A 13304-nucleotide genomic window follows, 5' to 3' on the forward strand; every position below is an offset into this window, starting at 1 on the left:
TGGGAGGAAGGGGAAGTGGGAGCAGAAATGGGAGGGGGGGATTATGTTTGGCCTTTAAGCAGAGAGTGAGGACCTTGGAGTGAGGAGTTAAGAGACAGGAAGGAAGCCAGTGAAGGCAAATAAAGAGTGGAGGGTGATATAGTTTACGTAGCGAGAAATAGATTACTTGAGCGGTAGTAGTGGGCATCATGTGCTAGTGGACACAATGTATAATCAGCTTGAAGCCGTGATTGTGATTCTTCAGGAGATGACCTAGAAAATAATACTGTGGCTTAATATTAATCCTTTTTTAACCCAGGGTCTCTCCAAATAAAGGGTGAGCATTGTGTTGCCCTGAGCACTAAGTGGAGTGCATTGTGTTTTGTGCTTTGTCATTGATTCTAAATGCCTTTTGTGTTTTGGGGCTCTGAAAACAAAGGTCAAGTACTAGCAAATTCTGTTTTCTGTGAGAGATTTAATTAAATCCTAAGGACAAAGGCAGACTACTAGAAACAGCTATTGAATGTCAAAGATGTGTAAATTTGCATTACCATTTCTCAATACCAGTTTGTACATAGCTTTGTAATTTGGGGTTTTTTTGAGCAAGGACAGAAGAATAAGCATTTAAAAAATCAAGATAAGTCTTACAGATGTTATTTTCTGCATGTAAGGTGGTTATCCAATACATGCTTGGAAAGAGATGCTAGGAAACAGAGTGAGGAAGCACACAGAGTAGGATGGAACAATTTCTGAATATAGTTTTGGTCCTAGTAGTTTAGTGAGTGTAAACTGTAGGGCTTGAAATGGACTGGGCTGCCTAAGATTTTTTTATCCTTTATGGACTATAGCAGCAAAGCAGAGGGTTTCAGCAATTAACAGCACACTGCTAATCACAACTTCCTCACAAATAACATGAGTAAATTGTCCAGATAACTGTGCTGTGGAAGGCTCAGGAATCACTGAGTGGAAAATATTTTTCACTTGTCCAATATTGAGACATTATTGTATTAGCCTACTGTGCTTTAAAGGGTTTAAACTTTGCCATGCCAACCGATTTTTTTCTTGTTTAAATAACAAGAAGTGAAATAACATACTAAGAAAAGCCAAGTTACTGCAACTGAATGCAGTTAATTTACTGACAGATAGAAACCAAGAGATACCACGTAGCAGCTCCACTTCAACACACACTGATCCTTCCACTTAACAGGTGATAAGGGTGGAATTCTTGTTCAGGTGGTGATAAGGCAGCATGGATCTGGCCTCTGAAGCAAAGAGGATCATCTTATAAATCTAGCCGTGCCAGTGCATGAAGTTAGGAAGATAGAGAGGGTGAAGTCATACATCTACGGGAGCAAGAAACCATCCAGTTTACCCACAGTTTTGAAACTATGTATGAGTAATGCAGCTCCTTCTCACAGTGTAGGATTCAATGTACAGGAAAAGTCTCGCAGACGGTGCGTCTAAAGCCAGGCAAGTCACAATACGCCACAGCGAGGAAAGGTTGGGGCGACCCAGAGGTGCAGAGTAGATCATGTTCCAGTGCCCCGAGTCCCTCTGGGGGATCACCCTTCCACAGCATAGCTTCGACTCTCCGCAGATGCAAAGGGGGGATGTATTTCACAGAGGGGTGGCCCTCGAGGCAATCAGGCTGGCATGTAGGGCTTTGGGGGTCACAATGAGCCCATTACATTTTACCTGGAACCTAACTGACAGCTGGTGCAGACATGCTAGCCCTTCCCTGTTCCACTAAGGTGCTCTCTCTAATAAATAAGCTGTTGTGTTGTCGGGGTGGTCTTCTCCAACGTTTCCCGCATGGCTCTGCACCTCTGTGCAGAGACATCTTGCAGACATCCATGCTGGCAGACATGACTCATTTTGGGGAGTCTGCGTAGAGAGTTTTGCAATAGTCTGATCAGGACATGAAAAAGACAATAACTAAGTGTATGCTCAGAAGTACAAGGCACCCCACCACGTTGACACAGACGCTATAAAGATGACTGCTGTGAAATGATCTGCTGGCTGCCAAGGGCAGGACGGGGGGATTAAAACCTCCACTCAGCTGAGAAGAATGGTGGCCAATAGCTGATCATCTCCCCCACTGCACAAGACCAATGTTTCTTTCCTCATATTCCCGTGGTGTGGCATTACCTCCAGTGCGTTGCAGACAGCCCCCTCAGGCTCGGTCCAGTCTCAACAAGCCCGAATGAAAGGCTGGATCACACAGCTCACGTCAAACAAAAGGGGGGGGCTTCAAGTTGACAAGACACAGAGCATACACCCTTCTGGTAGGAGATGTTCTGGATGCAGGTTTGCAAAACTGATTTAAGGACGGTTGCAGTTACTGAGTGATAAGGCTGTGATGTTTCGATGCCTTTTAGGAATGAGTCAAGAAGGAAATAGTAATAGCTAACCAAAAATAATCATGTGGTCATCAAGGAGTCGAAATATTTGCCACAAGACATTCTTGCCATATTTACCCGCAGCGCAGATAACGTCAGTGACCACTGACTTATAATTGCATGATTTTTTATAATTGGATATATTTCTATTTGCAATTCCTGTATTCAGATTACTGAAAATACAAGTAGCATATCCAAACTGTGAAGGTCCAGGTTTGTTTCAGTGAAAAAGGTCTTGTGTTTATCCAATTTGAAGTAGTTCCCAGCACTCCCTTGCGGTGGCTGTGCCTTCATTTCTACACGTACAAAGGTAGCAGCATTCGTCTGCCTGTGCCATAAAATGCCCACATCATTTCAGACCACGTCCACACGGCACCCGGCAGATGCGATGGTGTAATCCAGCTGGCTGAAGAGCAGCTGCACGAAGCTGTGGCAACATGGGCTTTGGGGCCTGGGCACCTAGCACAATGGTTAGTGGAGGCTGATGTTGCCACTGCGGGTACCTCAGCTAGCTGGGTAGAAACACGCTTGGGTCAATCTGGAGGTGCAGAGTTGTCTGTTCGTTTTCTGCATGCATATTTACTGGCAAAAGGAAAAACTTCTGGTCTTATCGCCTGGGTCTAGCAGGTGACTCAGGTTTGGCGTAAGAGGATGCAACTGCTGCGACTTCAGCCAGCTGGATTTCACCATCACCTCTGCCAGGGCAGTGCGGACGTGGTCTGGGTTGCTGTGGCCATTTTACAGTGCAGCCAGTATATGCTGGTACCTTCATAGAAGTATAAAATCATGGCGTGGCCACCACAAAGGAGTGCTGGGAACTACAAAAAATTAGGTAAACAAAATCTTGATTAAAACAAACCCAAATTCCATAATAATTTGGACATAGTACTTGCAGTTTCAATAATTTGTTTCAAAGTGTTTTAGTTCTTAATTATTCCATGGTTTCACCAAAGTTTGGCACACAAAGAGGAGTAACATCATAGAGGTGTAATAATGTAACTCTTTACGAACACTGCTTTTGCATATGCATTTTGCCAGCTATGTTTTCATTTTACAAGACTCTTGATGGACAGCTTTGCTTGCCATGCTACCTTTTGTTTCTATGGTAAAGGTGCTAGAACACTGGCCAGAAGCAATCTTGCAAGCATTCGTATGGCCGCGGGCCGTGAATGAGCCAATTACCTTGTACTTTTTTTAGTCCAGTGCTTCACAGAGCAGCCTCATCTATCCCTGTGGCGCACTATGATATGTTAGGACTGTCAGTACAAATCTACTGTGAAGAAAAGTGCAAACATGAATTTTCAAAAGATTGCAGCACAAGGTTTGGACAGTGCATCTCAAATGTAATTCTGCCCTTAAAAAAATTTTATCTCTGACACAGTCACTTCGGGAAGATTACAGACGAAATGTAAGACACACAAAACCAAGCTCATATAAATCGACTGTTTCTGAACATTTTTTTTTCTTTCTACTTGCTTCCTCTGTATTTCCAAGCCCATAACAATGTCTTTTATCCACACACTCATCCACCCCACATAATCAACACAGTTACACCTATTCAGGATCAGGTGTAGTAACTCCCTTGACAGAGTTTGCTGTGGATTTTGTGTATTGCGCAGACTGCGCTGCTTATGCAGGGCTGGATTCTTTGCTGGGTTAAAACCTGGCTCAGTGCTGGAGAGAGTCTATTACACCACCAGCTGTGCTGGAAGCTCTCCTAACCTGTGCCAGCACCAGCACTTGCTTAGAGGCTGCTTAGGACAATCCTGCCTTTCTCCAGTCCTGGTGGATGGAGTCTGTGGAAGAATTAGGCTGAGCTGCTTCTTTTTTCCCCTCTGCCTAAAAACTAGCCATCAAGAAGGTATTACTTTGGGTCTACCACATTGTGGAAATGGATCTCAGCAAGAGGTCTGTTCCTGGCCTCTAGTTTGTCCCTTTGTCAGTTACTTTTACTCTCACCAGATGAGGAGTCTAGGAACCTCCTCCTCCATTTTGAACAACCTTAAGGCAGTTATTCTGACTTGATGTAATAATAATGAAGCACAATAATGGGGTAAAACTGATACAAAATTGCCACCTTCCAAGTATTAAGAGTTGAATTACCCAACAGACTTGCATGGCATTTTGCAACAAAAAGTAGGAAGTTTGGTGTCTTTTATCTTCGAGGAGGGGAAAGGGGGAAGAAAAAGATGAAAGAGATTAACCCTTTGGTTCTAGACCTGAGAAAGAGCTTGCTCACACTTTCATACATGTAGTTTTCTGTCTGTGATCACACCTATAAGACTCTTAATTCATGGGGTTTGGGTTGTTATGGTGAAATGAAAAGAAAATTATAACAAAAATAAAATGTCAATCCTCTCTTTCCCCTGAGACTAGCCTCTCTCAAAGCTTAGAGATGTGCTCTAAGAGTAGTAGAACTCAACAAACGTAACAACAGTGGTAGTGTTGGTGTAAAATAACTTATTCAGTTGTCTAGTGGCATGAGATTAATAGGAGAATATGGAAATATCCTGAGTGTGAACAAAATCAGTAATCTAGCTTCTGTGATCTAGTTATTAAAATCCACCTAAAATGACTAAGTTGACTAATTTACAATTCCTGTGGTTGCAGTGAATTTGAATTCTTTGTTGGTGACTAAATTTTTCAAAATATTTTTTTAATATCTGGAAGACAGTCATATGAAACACATGAGTTTTTAAAAACTGCATATTTAGCGCCATTTGAGTACATTACATTTAAGACTCAAACCATATAGCCATGAAGCTTCGTGATATAAAAGAAGTTGTCTATAATTTGTGCTGTAAAACTTCATGCTCATCAAGAACTGCAACTTCCACTGTTCTGTCCAGAGAAGGATCGTATGAAGCCCACTCCGTTCATTCCAGCAAAGTTAGGAAATGTGTCATTTAGAAGTTAATTATCTGTTGAAGTCTGAAATCGTTAAATATTTCCCAGGCTCAAGATAACACCATAGCTTTTTATGGATTTGACGTAGTCTTCAGCAGAGCAAAGCATTTACGGGGAGTATAGATATTTAGGACAACATACATAAAACTAAAGCCAGGAGAATCAAAGCTAGTTTACTTTTAAACTCAGCCCAGTTTACTTTTAACTTCTGTCTTGAGAAGAACAACTATTTGAGCAAGGACTGCAAAACTAATCCAACCACAGGAAATGTGATATGTGTATGTGGGGGAAGTAGTAGTAAGGTGAGGTGGGAGAAATTTGTTCTGGGAGAGAGCACTTAGGGTTAAGAACTGGAGAAATAAGAAGAAAAATGCTTAATCTTGTAGGTGATTCATAGCTAACAAATTAATAGCAGAGCAGGTCAGATTCATGACAGCTTAAACTGCAAAGACGTCTATAATGATGGTAATCACTCTACCTATAATGGAAATAAAAAGTTGCAAATAATATGTTATATATGTTTTGTATCCTGATAGATGATACCATTAGAAGATTAATTTTTAGCTCCTGCTTTAATATACTCCTAACCTTCTGAAACCTTTATTTTTTCAGGCAATTTTTTTCCATGGACTTAGAGTTGAGTTTGTTTGCGTTTTTGAAGACTTCAAGCAAGAAGTACTTGGGCCATTTTTGAGCTTAGGATAGTGAAAATAAAAAGCTTTTTCCCAGGGTGAAAGAAGAATTTCTGGCATCTTAACATTTTCTGTACCCACCAAGTGGCTTCAGTGGGAAAACAGTATTTGCCACGGAAATTGTCCTTACTGAGGTATGAAGCTTTCAGCATTCCAGTGGAATTTTGTTTTGATTTGATTTCAAATCACTTTGTGAGCTTTTACCATACATTGGTCACAGGCTTTTCTTCTGCACTTTTAAAGCATAAAAGCAAAGGCAGCCTGCATTGTATATGCATTCGTGGTCGATATTGGCCTGAGCCATATGGTGACCAGATATTTATCCTGTGGATTGCTATCTATCTCTGGGCTCACAGCTTCCCTCCGTTCCAGATACAGCAAAAGTTACTTTGGGAGTGTCTACACTGCACTGTTTATACAACTATGGCCTTGTCTGCTGGCAGCAAATGCATCTGTGTTTGCACTGGAGCAGACAATCCAATCCAGTTTACTTCCTCCCTGGCACCATTTTTTTTTCAGACCTGATACTTTCCATCAAACTAGCCCATTGCAAAAGTTTCAAAAGGCGATATTTCTGTTTTGCCTATTTCTAGCTCATTCAAGAATACGCACCAAAGATTCAGATGCCCCATTTCTTATTTACTGCTCACCAGCTGCAGGCAGCGGGAGCAGTTTCTCTCGAGGGTTCCAGGGCTAGATGCAAAAAGAAGTACAATGGTGCCTGATAATCTACTGTGCTGTAGGAGGAAACAGCAGCACCTGCCCTTTGTTGGGAAGCTGGAATACACTGGAATATGCAAGGTCATACGCTTGGAGCCTCACATCTTTATTAAAGGTAGTGATGTACAGGAAAAACACATATTTATGTATGTATATGCTGCACTGTTTCAGCATCTACAGATACTTGAAAGGTACTACTTTTTTTCAGTCCATCCATGCAAAATTCTTTTTTGATCTACTGTATCCAAATTTGTTTTCTCTTGCTAGCAATTTTTATTGCCTATGTCATTTCTATGTGGTTCTATTTCTGTTCTAGTTCCTCATCTAGTTCCATCATCCTCATGTGTTTTGCCTCATCCTGGAAGAACCAAGATGCCTTTTCTCAGTGTACTAAATGATCTGACTAATATCTGTCACATTTCTTTGCTTTCTCTCGCTTATTGACAGAGCATTTTAATATGTTCAATACTCAGAGCACCCTGCACATCCAGCTAACATTCTGTGATTCCTTGCGGAGTTTTTTAAGTGAGTAACTGAGCTCCCAGAGGAGGCGAGGGGGCTGCACTGCTGTCACAGGCAGCTTTAAATCAGCTACTTAGAGCCACCAGCACTCACCCCCTAACACAGCCTTTCTTTTTCAGATTTTGCAACCACACTGAGATCAATGTCAGTGTGACTTTGTCATTACCTGAAGTCAGTTCAGATATGTCTGCATGAGCAGTCATCATTCCTTGCCTGAAGTAGGGAGCTTCTGCAAAAGGCCTTTCCGTTGCACAGATGAACTTTAGCAATGGTAAAATATTTTGCCCAAGGACTGCATTTGTTGACCACAGTCTTCATCTCAGAGTTTCGAGTAATACCAGCCTGCACCATGATTAACTGGCCAGGGGACTAAAGCTGAGGCAAACCTGAGGCAGTTTTGCACAGCAAACAAGGAGACAGAGCGGTGGACCAAAGGCAGGCTTAACGTGATGTGATTTAACTGCTGTAGGTTTCATGTTGACTAAATAGGAAGTTGAATGTGAAGGTTGATCATGCATTACTAACTTGGCCTAATATGGTGAACAGGATATGGTCTCATTTCTGCCTTGTGTAACTCTTCTGAAGTCAGTAGTTACACCAGAAACTCAGGTACCCTAGCCTTTTCTCTCCTTCTGAGAGTGTATGCCGTTAAAGATGCACACTCAGTGACCTACAAAAACTAGATTGCCTTTGACTTTATTACAAGCTCTTTCACTTAATTTTTCTTACTTTTTTCATGAGAGGATAGGGGTAACAGTATCTGCTCAGAGAGGGCCAAGCTAATATGTGCTGAGTATTCTGCTGCTCTTGTGTCCTTGCTGTTTGCTCATTTTCCGAAATGGGGTAATGCACATGAATGCTATTTACACAATAAATGCAATTACATGTACTTTTTATAATGTTATGTATGTATGGTATAATATTTTAGAAGAAGCCAACGTAGTAATTCTGTTTACTGATCTTCTGTATTTAACAGGAAATTGCAGTCTCTGCCAAACAATCAGCTTTTTAGTCAGTGTCAATTTGTCTTTATTTGTATCACACTAAAAGCAACAGCATTTAAACATAAAATAGGCAAGACAACATGGATATGAGGACTACGATTCATGTTTTATTATCAGTTTGCTTGTTTACTAAGCATGGACATAAGTTTACATAGAGACACTTTCAAGAATTAGAGATTACACACTTTTTAAGAGAGAAAAAATTACCTTTCAGACTTGCATTCTTGGTCAGCTCAATGTTATCACGTCATACATATGTTGAGTAATTTCCATTTCACTCATCAAAAGTTAGCTCAATTCCAAAATATGTGACACAACAAATGCAGGAAGCAGAAATGACCAGTTTTTAGTTTATTTGTAATCAGGAAGAAAAAAACAAACTAAAACATTGTGTTCAATGCACTGAATGGTTATGTAGGATGGAACTTCATATGATTTCTGAGTGGCCAATGCTAGAAATAGCAAGTTCCTAATCACATAGGTACAAATAGTCTGGCTGAAGTTCCCAAGAATGAGCTTCAAGATCCAAGCGCATAAATAACTATTTCATTACACTCTTGTGTTACAATTTTATTGTAACCCTATCACACTAGACACTTAACCCATACCTGCTTTTAAAATTAGAATTTTCCTTTTTGCTCTTTGTAGCCAAAGCCTCCCTTTTACATTTTCAAAGCAGTGCTCAGTGTTTCCTAGACAGCTGGATGAAGTACCTCCCACACAAATTCTATTTGAGACAGTCAAGCACTTTTACTGCACCACAGTCGTGAGAAAAGCCCAGTCTGACAGACGTGTTTGAAACACATAGACTTTGCACGCAGCTGAGCACGAGCACAGCAGCTCCCTCACCACAAACACTGGCAGAGGTACTCAGGGGTACTGGTCTAGCAGCAAGATCCTTCACTAGCAAATAAACATGTGAGGCTGGGCCTGTCCAGTGACCAGGTCTCACGTAGCTGTGGATTCTCCATGTTACCAAGCCAATGGGATGGTGCTTCTCTCCACTTACTGCGTTGAAGCTGGGCCACTGTGAAAAAAGTAATGCAAAGGGCAACTGAGAGTAAGACCTATGTAGCTTTGTTGCAGGGAGGCCTGGAGAGGACAGAAGAAGTTCTGCGTTTCCAAGAGTACTGTACATTTTCTGTAGACCTAGGATAAAACATATAAGCAAGCACCTGGAGCACAGCTCAGGACTTGTGTCACTACAGGGTGATCCTGCCCAATAATCTGCAGTTCAGACTTCCTCCTTACTCTACTACAAGCCTCATGACTTTTGCATTCTTTATAGCTAGGTGCTTCCAGTCACCCTGCTGAGGCCTGGCGTCACCCCTGTGGATGTTTTAACACCTCAACAGGTGCCCAAAAGCACTGCGAATTAGGCTCTGTATCTCTGATTATGATTTTCGCCTTGTTTAATATGAGAACTGTATGAAGCATTTTTTTCGTGTTTTAGGAATTACTTGCTGCATCACACATGAAATGATCCCAAGCCTACACCCTGCGCTTGCGGAATACACGAGATGATGTTCCCTTTGGACTGTGGTTGCTGAAATGGAACATCTGCATTTCCAAAAGCGACCAAACCCTCCAAATCAAAGGGTTGTGGTAATAGCCAGCACAAACCGAGTGAAAGTAAACACGAGTGTAATGTTGTTGTAGCATGTACATACTTCTCATTAGAAAACAAAAACAAAGATGCAGGCAGCTGTGGACAAGAAAAAGCAAAATGTAGAATACCATTTATTTTTTTCTAGGAATAAAGCAAGAGAGAAAGTAGTGCATATCCTAGACTGAATAGCTCAAATGCCCTAGCACGGGGCTATAGATCATTTGTTTCTTAACCGTGACATTGAAAATAACTCATAGCACTAGTGATTCAGGTTTGCTACTGGCAACTGTTCAGTGACCAGAGATTAATGACTTGACATTCTCTACGTAATTTTTAGTGATCTTTGCAAAAACGCCATTGCCATTTCTGGAACTGCAGTGGAAGTCAAAGAACTGAACCAGTACAGCGTCCTCTGTCTGATACTATTTGAAATCATTTCCTCATTTGAGGAAATGGTCCCTGCTGCAGCCAGCGTGGAAGTTTTAAACTGAAAACACCAAGACGCTGCACAGGTTACATGTGTCATGCTGCATCTCTGTTCTTTCCGAGTGAGCTGCTACCTTGCATGTGGCTCTTGTCAGAAAATCTGGCACACCCTGAGCTTCTGCTCTTGGGGAAGGTGCCCCCTCCTTCGCCGGGCACACGGGATGGCAGAGCGACTGCAGTCGGAAGGGCCCTCTGGAGGGCACCTTCTCCAGCCGCCCCAGCTCAAGGAGGGTCACCAACAGCCGGCTGCCCGGGGCCGTGTCCAGGCGGCTTGGGAGGATCTCCAAGGCTGCCGACCGCAGACGCTCCCCGGGCACCCCGATCTGGGTGACTCGCAGGCACCTGTGCCCCGCCAGCAGCGAGGCCTGCGCTGCGCGACGCTCGCCCGCCTGGCGGCGGGGCCGGGCCCGCGGCGGTGCGGGGCCCATCCGCGCAGCTTCCCGCAGAGGAAGGCGCGGACAGCTCTGAGGCGCCTCCAGGGAGCCGGGGCAGGCGGGTGGCGGGCTGCGTGCCCCTCCGGCATGCCGCCCTGACGGGAACGGCCGCCTTCCCCGGCGGGACGCCGGCCCGGGGCTGCGCACACACCCTCGCTTGCGCGCAGCGCCCGCCGGAGCCGCCGTGGGGGCCGGCAGAGGCAGCGGGTTCGGGGGGCGCGTTCCACCCCCCGCAGGGCCCAGCGCCGCCGCCGGGCCGTCAGACCGGGGCCGTCAGACCGGGGCCGTCAGACCCGCCCCGCTGCCGCCGCTGCCGCCGGGCCGTCAAACGCGGCCCGCCGCCGCTTGGCGCGAGCCGCCCACTCGCTCCCGCCGCGGCGGCCCCTCCCGCCCGCTCGCCCCTCTCCTTCCCGGGTCTCGCGGGCACGGCGCGCGCGCGCCCCTGCCGACCGTTGGGCGGCGGGTGAACGGGGAGGGCGGGGAGGCGCGAGAGGAGCGGCGGCCGCGCGCCCCCGCCTCGCGCATACCGCTCGCCTCCCCCCCCAGCCCGCCTGCCCGGCCCGCAGCCGTTCCCTCCGCGCATGCGCCCTGCGCCGCCGCCCCGGCCGCCCCCCCCGGCTGTTCAAACAGGAAGGCGGACATGTTGGTGCCTCTCGCAGGTTTGCTCACACCCGCCGCGGCCGGACCTTACGTTCTCCCCTCCCCTTAAGCCACCTCCTACCCTCCTCCCTCTCACGCTGCAACCTCGGGTCGGTCCTGAAGTGGTCCGGGCTGCCGTCCCGTACGCGAGGCGGAGGAGCGGGAGGGAGCGGAGCCGGCGCTGGCAGCGGCGGGAGGCAGCGAGGAGCCGCAGGCGGCCGCGCAGCGAGGAGGAGGAGAGGAGAGGAAGAAAGATGCTGTTGCCGTCGCTCCGCCGCTGAAGTGACGCGTCCCCTGCCCGCGGGGGCACTCGCAGCGGGGGCCGGGGCGGCCTCTGCGTGCAGCTGGCGGCGCAGCGCTGCCCGCCCGGCCGGCGCAGCCCGGCGGAGGGGCAGCCTCTCCCCCCGGCCCGCCCTGGGCTCCCTCGCCCTGTGCCCGCCGAAGGACCGACCCCGCGGCGCTGAGACGCGGTGCTGAGAGGATTTTTCTACTTTTTTTCTCCCTTTTTTTGCCTTGGTGGTGTGTCTGCAGGCTTTTGTTTTGGTTTTGGTTGGTTGTTTTTTTTTTTTCTCCCTCCCCCGTTGTTGCTTTTTCTACCGGTTTTCCGGAAATAAAGCTGCGCTGCGGACCCTGGCACCGACCCGCCGCCGCTCCTGCAGGGCGAGGAGGAGGAACCGCTACGCTGGCTCCCAGGGCGGCTTCCCCGGCTGGGAGAATGAGGTTGCTGAGACGCTGGGGCCCGAGCAGAGGAGGGAGGGAGAGGAAACCTGCTGCGGCAGAGCTGTGAGCAGCCCCGGACGGTGCGTGCCTGCGTGGAGGAGGGGGGAGAAGCAGCCCCGTCCCCCCTGCCGCGGACCCTCCTCCGGTGTGCTCGCCCCTCGGCGGGGCAGCCCGGGGACTTGCCTCGGAGACTTCTGTGATTGAAGGGATTTTGCGGGCAGCGCTCCTCAGCCTGTGACAGGCAGTGTGGTTTCTCTTTTGTGCTCGCTCGTTCCTGTTTTTTTACTTTTTGGTTGTTTTTAACCTTAACTTTGCTCTGGAATAAGGGAAACGTTTTATCTCCGGAAACATGTCGACGGGAGAAAGTTTTGAGTCCCGGTTTGAAAAAATCGACGTGACTTTAAAGGACCCCAAATCCGAAGTGAACGTGGACTGTTTGCTGGTGAGTAGGTAGCGCCGGTGGGCTCCTGGTCCCGTCTCCCCGAATTTCTTACCCTGTGGGACCAAATCTCGCACTCCTGGCTGAGTCACCGTTCTGCTTAAACTCCGCATTAGCGTTTTGTTTACTCAGCGTTGAGCTGAGGGTGCGTGAACCGTGCAAGGGAGAGCGGCTTTCATGCCAAGGAGGCGCCCGCCCGGTCCTGCCTTGGACTTGTCATGTCTCTTGCTTCATGCACCTTTCTTTTCTTCCCCGACTGTCGTAAGGGGCGGTGGACACTGTGCAGAGGCATTATTCGTGAGTGCCAGCCCTGTGGGTAAACAGAAGACTGTAAATGGCTTTGATACACCGATTCCCTCTTCGACAACTTTTTTTTTTTTTGTCTTTTTTTGAGTGTAGTCCTCTTGTGCAGTGGTTAAGCACTGCAGCACTGACTTCAGCCTGTTTAGCGTAGACGTTTACAAATGCTAACTAATGACGAGTAGAACACAGCTCTAAGATTAATATGCCCTTACAGGTGGGGAAGTAGTCATGGCAGGGGTTTAAATGCATTTTAAACTAGTTGGTGTGCTAGGCCTGGGAGAGAGGGCTGCTTGCTTATTGTTTTCCTACTTGATCATATCTCATGGTTCAATGGATCTCTCCGGTGCTGTCAGTGTTATAATTGCATCATAAGAAAAAAAGCCATAATGCTTCTTGACATAACCCCAACATCATTTGGTAGTTGCTTGACAAAACTGAATGGTATTTTAGT

At 46.5% G+C, this 13304-nt stretch overlaps 1 protein-coding gene across 1 annotated transcript in view; it reads left to right on the forward strand.

Annotated features, from left to right (window-relative positions):
* Positions 1–11400: 11400 nt before the first annotated feature.
* The window catches only part of ROCK1 (Rho associated coiled-coil containing protein kinase 1), a 93063-nt gene continuing 91159 nt past the window's right edge, over positions 11401–13304 (forward strand). The window contains exon 1 of the mRNA XM_005446182.4: positions 11401–12553. Within this exon, the coding sequence (XP_005446239.2) occupies positions 12461–12553 (93 nt within the window). The 5' untranslated portion in view covers positions 11401–12460. The remainder of the gene's footprint in view (positions 12554–13304) is intronic.

Source organism: Falco cherrug, chromosome 3 (genome assembly GCF_023634085.1).
Source record: "Falco cherrug isolate bFalChe1 chromosome 3, bFalChe1.pri, whole genome shotgun sequence".
Lineage (NCBI taxonomy): Eukaryota > Metazoa > Chordata > Aves > Falconiformes > Falconidae > Falco > Falco cherrug.